The sequence below is a fragment of the Primulina tabacum genome, chromosome 13, assembly GCF_025594145.1.
Source record: "Primulina tabacum isolate GXHZ01 chromosome 13, ASM2559414v2, whole genome shotgun sequence".
In the NCBI taxonomy this organism is placed as follows: Eukaryota; Viridiplantae; Streptophyta; class Magnoliopsida; order Lamiales; family Gesneriaceae; genus Primulina; species Primulina tabacum.
This window is the reverse complement of record NC_134562.1, coordinates 1,058,717-1,071,593: the sequence shown is the minus strand read 5'-3', so window position 1 is coordinate 1,071,593 and position 12,877 is coordinate 1,058,717. Positions and strand designations below refer to the sequence as shown.

Below are 12,877 nucleotides of genomic sequence, written 5' to 3'. Positions count from 1 at the left end.
GCTACTGTCAAGGACATCTCCCGTGGTCTCAAAATACTGAACTAGGGTCCTAGATGGGCTGCACGATGGCTGGAGCAAGGGAGGACGGGAGCCGCGCCTAGAGGGTTGCGCAAGGAGTCCTAGGGTACGGTTGAGGGGCTAAGCGTGGTTGGACTGGTAGGTTCGGTCCAGCAGCATGTCATGGGTTGGTTCTTGAACCTAGGATGGTTGGGTGGAGGCTGGACATGGTGGTGTTAAGGGCTGGAGTCGAAATTAGCCTAGGTTCGAATCGTATTAGGACTAAGACTCTTGGTGCAGAAAAATTCAGTAGCTTCCTAGGCGTGTTCAAGGGATTTAAATGGGCTTGATTTGGGTAGAATATGGTTTAATTAGGTGTTTTTAAGCTTTGGTTGAAGTTTGGTTAAGTTTCGAGTCTATACGAGTCAAAACCGAGACGTACGTCTAAGTTTAAAAACAAATCAAGGAATCTATCGAAAAGCTAAGTTTTAAGCCTAAGGGATATTTATGAGAGTGTTTTAAGGTTATATGTTAAGTTTGGAATGATTGGGACGTCGTTTCAAGGTTTAAGGATAAATACGAAAAGTTATGCTTAGAGGTAAAACTGTCATTTTACTCCTGAAAAATGTTAAACGTGTAGTGCCCTGAATGCTGTAAAATATGTTAAATTTTTTTATTTAAAATGTTTATGAAATTTTATGATGAAACATTAATGCTAAAAGACATGATGCATCCTTGGTTTTAAAGAAGAACGATTATTATATGCAAGAATTTTATAAAGTGATGAAAATATGAAATGTTGAAAGAAGTGAAGTCATTGTGACTAATACGAATACGATTATATGTGATTACATAAGGCCAATGCTTAGTTGACGGGTAAGACTGTCGATGATGTCCTCGTCTCTCAGTATTGTTGTTACATGTAGATGGATACATCGCCCCCAATACGAATACAAAAGTCACATTTAACGATCTGAATTCAACGAAAAAGAATACGAATATGTATATGATGATATGAAATGTTTATGACGAATATGAATTTGTTTATGATGATATGAAAATGTTTAAGCATGCATGATTATGAAAATGTTATTTTATGTAAAAATATTTTTCACTGTTGTTGTTTTATAATTCGATCGTCCACTGCACGATGTGAATAAGTGTGGATTTCGAAAATCACTAAGTTACTTCAAATCGTTTCGTTCCGTCTGTTTGCTCGTTTATGCTTCCCCATTTCGTTCTATGTTGGTGTCATTCTGTTCGAACCAATTTGTCTCCGAATAATAAGTTATTTATTTGAATCTGATAATGGTGCATCGTGAAAGCCTGTGAGAGAAAAAGCCCTAGAGAGAGTCTGTCTATGTGAGAAGGCCTAGAGGGAGCCCGAATGGGGAAAAAGACCCCAGAGGAGCCCATTTACAGGGGAAGGCCCCAAAGGGAGCCCAAGATCAAGGATAGCCTATGATTATTATAATCTGTTTGTCTAATAAGTTCTGATAAGTTCTGTTTTGAAATGTTCTGATTCAAAGTTTTTATTGTTCTAAGTCTGATTGCTGTTCATCCAACTCTGAAGCTCTGATTTGTTCAATGTTTGAGTTCTGTTCATTCAACTCTGATATACTATGCTACGTAAAAAGAAGAATGTTTTAAAAGTATTATATATAAAATGTTTTCTGTATTCGATCGGCCCTGCTTGCTGAGTGTTTCCCAAAACGCTCAGCCCTCTTACGTCCTCTCCAGATGAGAATGAAGAACATGTAGAACATAAGGAGCATGAGCAGTTCTGGGGCTGGTAAAGAATTAGAATGAAGGAATTCAAGTTCTGGATGTTCAAGCCCATTAGTGTTCCTTTGTCTTTCTTAGCAATGTTTGTATTTCTCGCTTCCGCAACCTCTGTATTTTTCATTTCATTTAAATACAATGAAGTTTTATGAAATATACTGGTATTTGACTATTTTCTACGAGACTTATTGTTATTTGATTAACAATGCCGGATGTCACCGACGTCTCGATCTCGGGGCGTGGCAAAGCATATCAAAACCAAATTTTGAAAACTTAGTTGACAAAAATTCAAAATTGAACAAGTTATTGGACTAAAAAATTATTTTTTCTAAAATATATTAAAAGATAAAAAGTAACAAGCAGTCGTCTATTAGAAATAGACGCATGACACTAAAACTAAAGGAAATTATACCTTATTACAACATTTGGCACCCATAGTCTTAATAAAAAAATACACAAACGTACGTACATTATTGATCAAGTATGTATGCTTGATAATTCAGTTTACAATAACAACCAGCAAAGCATGCACACACACATACGTACACATATGTGTGTTTATATATATCGCTAAAATTGATATATTCCGTAGTCATTTTGTGTGGCTAGATTAATGTTAGTGGTTAGCGGGTAATCAAAGTGGGCACTGAAAATAGGTGCCATATTAGCAGCCGTCTCATATTGCTCATCGATCTGCAAAATTAGATTTGTGAAAATATATGAATACTTAGTCGTCGTCGTCGTCGAAGTCGAATTATACATATTATATAAATACATGCATCCTTAAATAATATTATGGATAAGAGAGATTTTATGACAATATTATCAGTACATTATATACCTTGTCTTGAAGATGAATGTTTGCTGCTTGCAGTATCCCCTCCTACATATATAAATGAGTATACATATAAATTCGATCGCTACAACGTTGTGTTATATATCTAACAGACGTTAAGCTTAGTTACCTTGCTCTTCAGTAACTGAATTTCTTCAAACATACTATTCATCTATATCATAAAATCATTGATTAAATAATCGCAAAAATTTTGAATTGTAGTGTATATGTGTGTGTGTTTGTGTGTTCATAAATACTATACCTTAGTTGAGCGGATTTGATACATCCACATCTCGAGATGTTTCTCCAAAACATTCAATTCTTCCAAGCTCATTGCTCCTCCTACTCCTCCATTTATGAATCTGTATTTAAAATTACAGTAAAAAAAAGGAATTATTTTACTTAAATAATTATAATGATAATAGTTTAGTGAAAATATATTACAAGAAGCTTGTGAATATGATGATATATATCTATCTGAGGAGATGAAATTGTAACGCATGAAGTAAATATTACAAGTCGTTGATTTAGTAATGTGAAATTATCAAATAATTAATTATTTTAAAGAGAAAAATATGACATATTTTGATCATATGAAGTCTAAATGATTTGAAATTTGGATATAATGTAGAAAACTCAAAGATATCGAAGTTTCATGTTTTGAGTTTTAGACGCTTTGATTGTTTGACTAGTCCAAAGGGATCTACCGACGTTAAAAATGTTAAATATTTTATATTATATTATTTTATTAATATAATATATTATTAAAAATAAAAAAAATAAATGTTGAGTCGGTGGAATTCATTGAATACCACAAACTGATTGAGATTGATGAGAGACAGAGGAGAAACAAGAGAGAATATGGAATATAGTTTCAAAATTTTCTTTTCGATTTTGTGATTTATCGGTTTATCCAATCGACAAACCGACTTCAGTTTTGAGATCGTTGACACGAGGTCTTCGATTTGAAATACATCACAAATATCGAGATCAATGAAATAGCCAGATTTTATATATACTCGATTATCTGGTACGTGTTGATGTACGAGCATACATTGTTAATGTTTAATATTGATAAATATTATTGCGTTGAACGATGGTAAATCACTGGAATTGGGTGATTTGATATTATATTTGTTGTTGTTTATTATTGTTGATGTTGTTGGCTGTCGTTGTTGGGAGACGTCACGTTGATGTTGTTCGTTTAACGATATTGCTGTCGCCGGAGTTGAGGTGCGACGTATCGTTGATGTTATACGTTCGACGATATTGTTGTCGCCGGTGTTGGGATGCGACGTATCGTCGATGTTGTTGTTTGTTCGATGATATTGCTGTCGCCGGAGTTAGGGTGTGAAGTATCGTCGATGTTATTGTTGCAGTGTGATGTTGTTGAGGTTGTTGATGGCTGATTGTCCAAAAAAACAAATGGGGTATTTCTGTTATCATTTCAGTTATATCTTATGTTGTTGTTAATATAACTGTTATGTATTGCGATGATGATTGTTGTGTATGCTCACCCTTTGGGGGCTGTTTCTGTTGGACAGGTTACAAGACTATGCCGTGAGACATGATAGTGGTGAAGGACTAGGTGTGTATAGTCAAACAATCCTGTAGATAATAGTAGATAGAGACAGTATAACTTATTGTTTTATTTGAGTTGTATGTGTGTATTTATTATAATGTTTCTACTACACTGACGTAGATAGTGTGGTGATTGCACTATGTGGTCGTATATGCATTATATTATTATGTCGTTGAAAAGAAAATTTTTATGCATATGACGTCACATGTTGTATGACTGCGTGGCGAGGTTTGGGGCGCCACATTGTTGGTATCAGAGCATATGTTAGATGTCTGGGATGGTTAGGAGTTGGGTTTGTGATGAGGGAGTTGGATGACGATATTATCTGCGTGTGTCTGTGCATTTGACTTGTTATTGATGATTTCTCGATATGATTTATTGATCTTTAGTTACGCGTGATTTCATGCGAAAGGTGTGATGATGATTACTGGATTATAATTGTTAAATGTTATGATTAACAATTTGATTTCCAGTGATGGCAGCTAGAGAACAGGTATATCCACACGAGGAAACAGACAAGGTTGACAGGTTTGGACAGATGAATCAATTGCCACCTCCTCTTATGGGACAGACACATGCAGATCAGCCTTTATTGCCTGGTGAGTTGACTTTGGCATAGTTTAGCAGTTATCTTCCGCCGAGATTTGATAGTTCTGAGACTGGCGAGCGAGCAGAGGAGTGGATTGAGAGGATAGAGCAGATATTTGTGACTGCTCCATGTGCTAGGTCTGCTTGGTTACGATTAGCTACATTTCAGCTTTCGAGGAATGTATTATTGTGGTGGCAGCAAATAAGGCCGGATTGAGAGCACATGGCCGTACTGTTGATTGGGATGTGTTCCGATCTTTTTTCTTGATAAATATTTTTCTATAGCAGCCAGACAAAAGAAAGAGAGAGAATTCGAGGATTTGAGACAGGGTAGTATGTTTGTTGCTGAGTATGAGACTCGATATTCTGCAATGTTGAATTATGTGCCACATATTGTTACGAATGTTCATGCTAAGATGAGACACTTCTTGAAAGGGTTGAAGTTAGAGTTATTTGATCGTGTGCAATCAAATTACCAGGTATCATTTGAGGATGCAGTGACGAGGGCTGAGATGGCTGAGTTGGTTATGCAGGAGTATGGGCTCAGGGACGATTATCATAGCCAACTAGGGTGTCATTGCGACCGCAGGGACAGTCTTTTAAATATCAAAAGGGTTCATCTTCATCATCATCATCTGGGAAGCACCAATTTGATTTGCGACGTGTTGAGAGACGTGGAGGTAGTTCTCAGTCTGTCCAAGGGCAGAGAGGGGAGTCCAGAGCAGTGAGATGTTTTCGTTGTGGGGGACCTCATCTGATCAGACAGTGTACACAGACCGATATCACTTGTTTTGAGTGTGGCGGTGTGGGCCATATAGCCAGACAGTGTCCTAGTCGTGAGGGACAACGAGAGCCCAGGAGTGATAGAGGTAGATCCTCAGAGAAGGGAGGACGACAGCCTCAGCAGTTTGCACCACGACCTTCTGGAGGACAACCACGTATGCAGGGAGCTGGTCTGCCTCAAACACATGTGTATGCTTTGACACGAGAGCAGGCTGAGGAGGCACGAGAGGAGATGATACCGGGTAAGTGTTATTTATGTTCTTATCCTACTTATATTCTTGTTGATACTAGTGCCTCGCATACTTTTATATCGAAGAGGTTTGTGGTTGAGCATCATATGCGTTCGTCTCCATTACCTATGCCTTTTTCTGTTTCGACACCCTTTGGAGTTGATATATCAGTTGTATCCATGATATCAGATGGTATTATTTCTTATGAGGGCTACGAGCTGAGATCAGATATGATTATTCTGGTGATGACTGATTTTTATTGTATTGTGGGAATTAATATTCCTGAGGAGATATTGTGCGACTGTTGATTGTTATCAGCGGGTGGTATATTTTTATACAGATGAGAAAGAGCATTGGACATTTTATGGGAAAGGTTCTCGTCTGGTATCTGCTATCCGGATGTCTCGGTTATTGGAGCTTGGACATGAGGGTTATCTTATTTATGCTGTAGATGTGACAGAAAAGAAGAAGGAGGTGGGAATAGAGGAGATACATGTAGTTGCTGAGTTTGCCGATGTATTTCTTGATGAGATTCCAGGCTTCCCACCAGTTCGTGAGGTGGAGTTTTGGATTAAGTTGATGCCAAGTACTTCCCCTATTTCTCGTACTCCTTACAGAATGGCACCAGCGGAGTTGAGAGAGATGAAAGCCCAGTTGCAGGACTTTCTGGAAAAGGGATACACTGGCCCTAGTGTATCACCTGGGGGCGCACCACTCTTATTTGTGAGAAAGAAAGATGGAACGATGCGGCTTTGTATTGGCTATCGACAGCTGAATAAGGTAATGATTAAGAATAAATATCCCTTCCCTCATATTGATGATTTGTTTGATCAGTTGCAGGGAACCTCAATATATTCGAAGATTGATTTGAGGTCAGGATATCATCAGATTACGAGTTAGAGAGGAGGATATTCAGAAGACAACATTCAGGACCAGACATGGACATTATGAGTTTTTGGTTATGCCGTTTGGATTTACGAATGCTCCAGCTGTGTTTATGAGTTTGATGAATAGGGTATTTCAGCCTTATCTCAATCAGTTTTTTATTGTGTTTATTGATGATATATTGATATATTCCAGGAGTGAGGCTGAGCATGCATGACATTTACGTTCAGTATTACAGGTACTGCGATATAGTCAGTTATATGCCAAACTCAGTAAGTGTGAGTTTTGGTTGGATCGAGTGGTCTTCTTGAGTCATGTTATATCAAGAGATGTGATTTCTGTTGATCCAACGAAGGTCGAAGCCATATTACAGTGGTCTGCACCTACATCTGTACCAGAGATCCGTATTTTCTTGGGTTTAGCAGGTTATTATCGTCGATTTATCGAGGGATTTTCAAATATTGCTAGACCTTTGACACAGTTGACTCAGAAAGGTGTGCGATTTTAGTAGTCTGAAGCATGTGAGAGGAGTTTTCAGGAGTTGAAGCACCGAATGAGGACTGCACCAATGTTATCAATCCCTACAGAAAATGAGAGGTTTGTTGTTTATACTGATGCATCATTACATGGTTTGGGATGTGTTTTGATGCAGGATCGACATGTTGTGGCATATGCCTCGAGACAGCTGAAACCACACGAAACAAGGTACCATGTGCATGATTTGGAGTTGGAAGCCATTATCTTTGCCTTGAAGATATGGCGACACTATTTATATGGTACCTCGTTTACGATTTATACTGATCATAAGAGCTTGAGATTTTTGTTTACACAGACAGAGTTGAATATGAGACAGAGACGATGGCTAGATTTTCTGAAGGATTATGATTGTGAGATTGAATATCATCATGATCGAGCCAATCTTACAGCTGATGCATTGAGCCATAAAGTGAGTTGTACTGCAGAGGATGTGAGTCGTCTATCAGATATGATGATGTCTTGTTTTTACTTGGGATATGATTTTGATATCTCAACGACTCTTATTCAGGTATCTACCTTATTAGCTGAACTTGATATATATGGTTGTATTCGTGATGCACAGATGACAGATGAGAGAGTTCAGCAATGGAAGGAGTTGGTTTCTCGTAAACAAGATACTTGTTTTAGAGTGACTGATGATGGCAGTTTGAGGATGAATGATAGATGGGTAGTTCCTGATGCATCTGAGTTGCGCCAGGGAATGTTGCGGCGTGCACATTGTAGTCGGTATTCTATCCACCCTGGTGGCAAGAAGATGTATAAGGATCTACGCTCTCAGTTTTGGTGGAAGGGAATGAAACGTGATGTGATTAATTTTGTACGTCGATGTCTCAATTGTCAACAGATCAAAGCTGAGAGGAGAAGGCCAGGAGGTGAATTGAGGAGTTTAGAAGTACTGACTTGGAAATGGGAGCACATATCGTTGGATTTTGTGACTCATTTGCCAAGAAGCACTGGAACTATTGATGCTATTTGGGTGATTGTTGATCGATTGATGAAGTTGCACATTTTATACCCTATAGCATGAGTAGTACGTACTTGACGATGGCACAGTTGTATATACAAAAGATTGTACGGTTGCATGGGATTCCAGTGTTTATTATTTTTGATAGAGATCCTCGATTTACTTCTCATTTTTGGGAAGGATTGCAGACTGCGATGGGGACAGAGTTGAGATTGAGTACAACTTATCATTCCCAGACAGATGGTCAGACTGAGCGTACTATTCAGACGCTGGAGGATATGTTGCGTGCTTATGTTATGGATTTTAAATATGTTTGGCAGTCATCTACTCCATTGGTGGAGTTTGCGTATAACAATAGTTATCAGAGTAGTATTCAGATGGCTCCATTTGAGGTATTATATGGGAGACGTTGTAGATCTTCGTTATACTGGGATGATGTTGATCGAGCTACAGTTACCGGTCCTGATATGATTCATGAGATGGAACATAAAGTAAAATTGATACAGCAGCGATTGAAAGCAGCTCAAGATAGACAGACCGCCTATGCCAATAAAAGACGAAGACCCTTAGAGTTTAAGCAGGGAATCGAGTATTTTTGAAAGTTTTTCCTTTTCGTGGCACAGTGCGATTTGATATGAAAGAAAATTTGGCACCGAGATATGTTGTTCTGTATGAGATATTGCAGCGGATAGGCACTTTGGCTTACCGATTGGCTCTACCTCCATCTTTATATGGTATTCATGATGTGTTTCATCTGTCGATGTTGCGGGAGTATGAGCCGGATCCTTCACATGTGTTGGATATTTCTGAAGTTCAATTAGATCCTGATATGTCTTATGTTGAGAGACCACTTTGTATTTTGGATCGATCTGAACGGAAGCTTCGTAGTAAACTTATGCCGATGGTGAAGGTTCAGTGGGAATATAGAGGTGTCGAAGAGACCACTTGGGAGACAGAGCAGCATATGAGAGAGCTCTACCCCTACTTGTTCTGATGGTATGACGTATCTTTATTTATGCATGTTATTGCTGTTGTTGATTAATTTCGGGGTCGAAATTCATTTAAAGGGGGTAGAAATGTAATGCATGAAGTAAAAATATTACAAGTTGTTGATTTAGTAATGTGAAATTACTAAATAATTAATTATTTTTAAAGAGAAAAATATGACATATTTTGATTGTATGAAGTCCAAATGATTTAAAATTTGAACATAATGTAAAAAACTCAAAGATATAGAAGTTTCATGTTTTGAGTTTTAAACACTTTGATTGTTTGATTAGTCCAAAGGGATCTACCGGTGTTAAAAATGTTAAATATTTTATATTAAATTATTTTTTATTATATTATTAATATAATATAATATTAAAAAAAATGTTGAGCCACAAAGTGATTGAGACTGATGAGAGACAGAGGAGAAACGAGAGAGAACATGGAATATAGTTTCAAAATTTTCTTTTCGATTTTGTGACTTATCTGTTTATCCAATCGACAAACCGACTTCAGTTTTGGGATCGTTGACACGAGGTATTCGATTTGAGATACATCACAAGTCTCGGGATCAAAGAAATAGCCAGATTTTATATATACTCGATTATCAGGTACGTGTTAACGTACGAGCATACATTGTTATTGTTTAGTATTGATAAATGCTATTGCGTTGAACGATGGTAAGTCATCGGAATTGGGTGATTTGATATTATATTTGTTGTTGTTTATTATTGTTGATGTTGTTGGCTGTCGTTGTTGGGAGACGTCATGTTGATGTTGTTCGTTCAACGATATTGTTGTCGCCGGAGTTGGGGTGCGACGTATCGTTGATGTTATTCGTTCGGCGATATTGCTGTCGTCGGTGTTGGGGTGCGACGTATCATCAATGTTGTTATTCGTTCGATGATATTGCTGTCGTCGGAGTTGGGGTGCGACGTATCGTCGATGTTATTGTTGTAGTGTGATGTTGTTGAGGACTGATTGTCCAGAAACGGCAAAGGGAGTATTTCTGTTATCATTTCAGTTATATCTTATGTTGTTGTTAATATAATTGTTATGTATTGCGATGATGATTGTTGTGTATGCTCACCCTTTGGGGACTGTTTCTGTTGGGCAGGTTACAAGACTATGCTGTGAGACATGATAGTGGTGAATGACTAAGTGTGTCTAGTCAAACAATCCTGTAGATAAAAGTAGATAGAGACAGTATAACTTATTGTTTTATTTGAGTTGTATGTGTGTATTTATTATACTGTTTTTTCTACACTGACGTAGATAGTGTGATGATTGCACTATTTGGTCGTATATGCATTATATTATTACGTTGTTGAAAAAAAAAATTTATGCATATGACGTCACATGTTGTATGACTACGTGGCGAGGTTTGGGGCGCCACAGGAATAATATATATGTATAGAAATCAAAATCAATTACATACTTTTACCTTAATCCTTTTTGGAGTACTTCGATTTCTTGCCTCAGCATGCTAATTTCCTTATTCGGGTCCTGCGATTAAATTTTTGTAAGCTGCGCTGCATGGAAACTTCTACTTGACCACCAAATTTTTACTTGTGTATGCGCGCGCAACATATATATATCGAAAGTTTCTAGAAGTTTTTGAAATAGAATTATAGTGGATCAAATATTGCCACTATAGTACTTTCATATCATGTTATATCTAGTAAGAATATAATTCCCAAGATTTAAATTTTCAATTCTGTTTCTTTAGATTAAGCAAATATATAAATTGACTTTTCATGATTAGAATCAAGCAGCCACTCTACTCAAGAATATGTAATTCTATTTTTTAATTTTATAGAATTTATATGAGCGATGGATAATTATTTTGCCAGTCAAAAAGCAAGATTTGAAAGGATATAGATCATTCTAACTAATTGATTTACCAAAAAAAAATTAGAATTGACTCGAATCTCTATATATATTTACCAAAAAAAATTAAAATTGACTCGAATCTCTATAATTCTTTGTAAAAAAAAATTTGGGGTGGGCTACAGCCTAGGACGGGCCAAGCATAGGTCCGTCCCTGAATATAACCAGATTATCATTACATTTATATATATATATATATATATGTATATATATATAAATAAATATATATATATATATATATATATCTGTTATCATTATGTATAGAAGCCAGGTGAGCTCCATAATTTTTAGCGTCACATAAATTATATATATATATATATATATATATTGTTAAAATTGGTTTAGAAAATGTTGAATAAATAAAAGTACCATAAGGTGGTTGTCCAATTTAGGGTCTTCGGCTGCGGCTCCAGGATTGCACTTGATGTACCTTTCAATCAAGTCTTGCATGGTTCTTCCACAAAATACATAATATATCAGAATAAATAATTATAGACTAATCCTAAATTTTAAATCTTAATTAATGTAATCATGGGATTCATAAATTAAAAAAAAAAAAAAAGACATGCAATTGAAATTCTCTGATATTCATTCATTTCATATATATATATATATATAGATATATATATATATATATTAACATAATTAATTGGAGACTAAGCATAGAATTTATTATAATATGTACCCTTTGGTGGCTTGTTGATAGAGCTTTCCGTGGGCGGAGAAAATGAAAACTCCAATTTCAGCATCGCACAGCACAGACAGCTCCTTAGCCTTCTTGAGGAGCCCCGCACGACGCTTGCAGAAGGTCACCTGCCGGTGCACCGGATTCTCAATCCTCTTCATCTGGATCTTTCCACGAGCCATCGAATATATATACTCAAAACGAGTTAAAACCCGATTGATAATTGTAAAATTAATCGGTTTAAAATTCTTGATGTATCGAAGACAACCTTGCACTAGTTTGAACTAGCTTCTAGTATTGCCCTCATTTCCCAGATGGATCTCACACTTACTTTAACATTCATCTTGTCCTCCATACAACCTTATTATATATATGCAGTACCCCCTCATTCCGGGTCTAAATTAATTAATATAAACTCCTAAAAGCACATAAATATATATATATATATATAAATATATATATATGTGTGTGTGTGTATATGCACCATCACCAATCTCAAAACCCATTTTAATTTAATTACGTATATCCCCTAAAGACGAACACACAAGCTTAACTTTTGAGGATCGGAGTCAAATTAAAGACAAATCATCCCATCTTAATTGGACGCACGTTACCTAGGACGACAAGTTAGTTTGGAGTCGAGTCAGCATATATTTCATGTGCATCCAACCAAATGTTTGGGATTTTTTTTTCCTTTTTTGGGCACTTTTTCATCCTTGCTACTGGTCTCCCAAAACCCTATTGTTCTGAGTAATTTATCACTTATGCAAAGTTAAAAGAATATATTAATTATGATTGCTGCAAAAAAAATATTGAGGAAGATTCATTTCCACATGGACTGCCAACCCCCAAAGTGCACGCATTTCATTTATTAAAAGTTTAACATTTTTTAAAAGACGATACTAATTTAGATAATTTTGTTTATAATTAATAACATACATATATATACATATGTGTCTGTGTGTGTTATATTGATTCAAAATGAAGTGGAACAATAATTGTCCTTCTTGGGGTCTTCGGATTGACTGCTGCACGGTTCAAAAGATTTGAAGTAAATCATTATCGACAGTGACAGGTGAATGTTTGAAGTCATATAATTGTAAATAATTATTACAAGCTCGTTAATTCTTTA

General features: G+C 36.4%; 1 protein-coding gene across 1 annotated transcript; it reads right to left on the bottom strand.

The window, feature by feature from the left end:
• Positions 1-2,220: 2,220 nt before the first annotated feature.
• On the bottom strand, positions 2,221-12,122 carry LOC142522845 (agamous-like MADS-box protein AGL12). The gene is made up of 7 exons (XM_075626405.1): positions 11,746-12,122; positions 11,430-11,514; positions 10,615-10,676; positions 2,877-2,976; positions 2,745-2,786; positions 2,621-2,662; positions 2,221-2,472 (listed from the first exon to the last, which is right to left on the bottom strand). Exons 1-7 carry the CDS (start codon positions 11,925-11,927, stop codon positions 2,350-2,352), a joined length of 636 nt encoding a protein of 211 aa, XP_075482520.1. The 5' UTR covers positions 11,928-12,122; the 3' UTR covers positions 2,221-2,349.
• Positions 12,123-12,877: the final 755 nt, after the last annotated feature.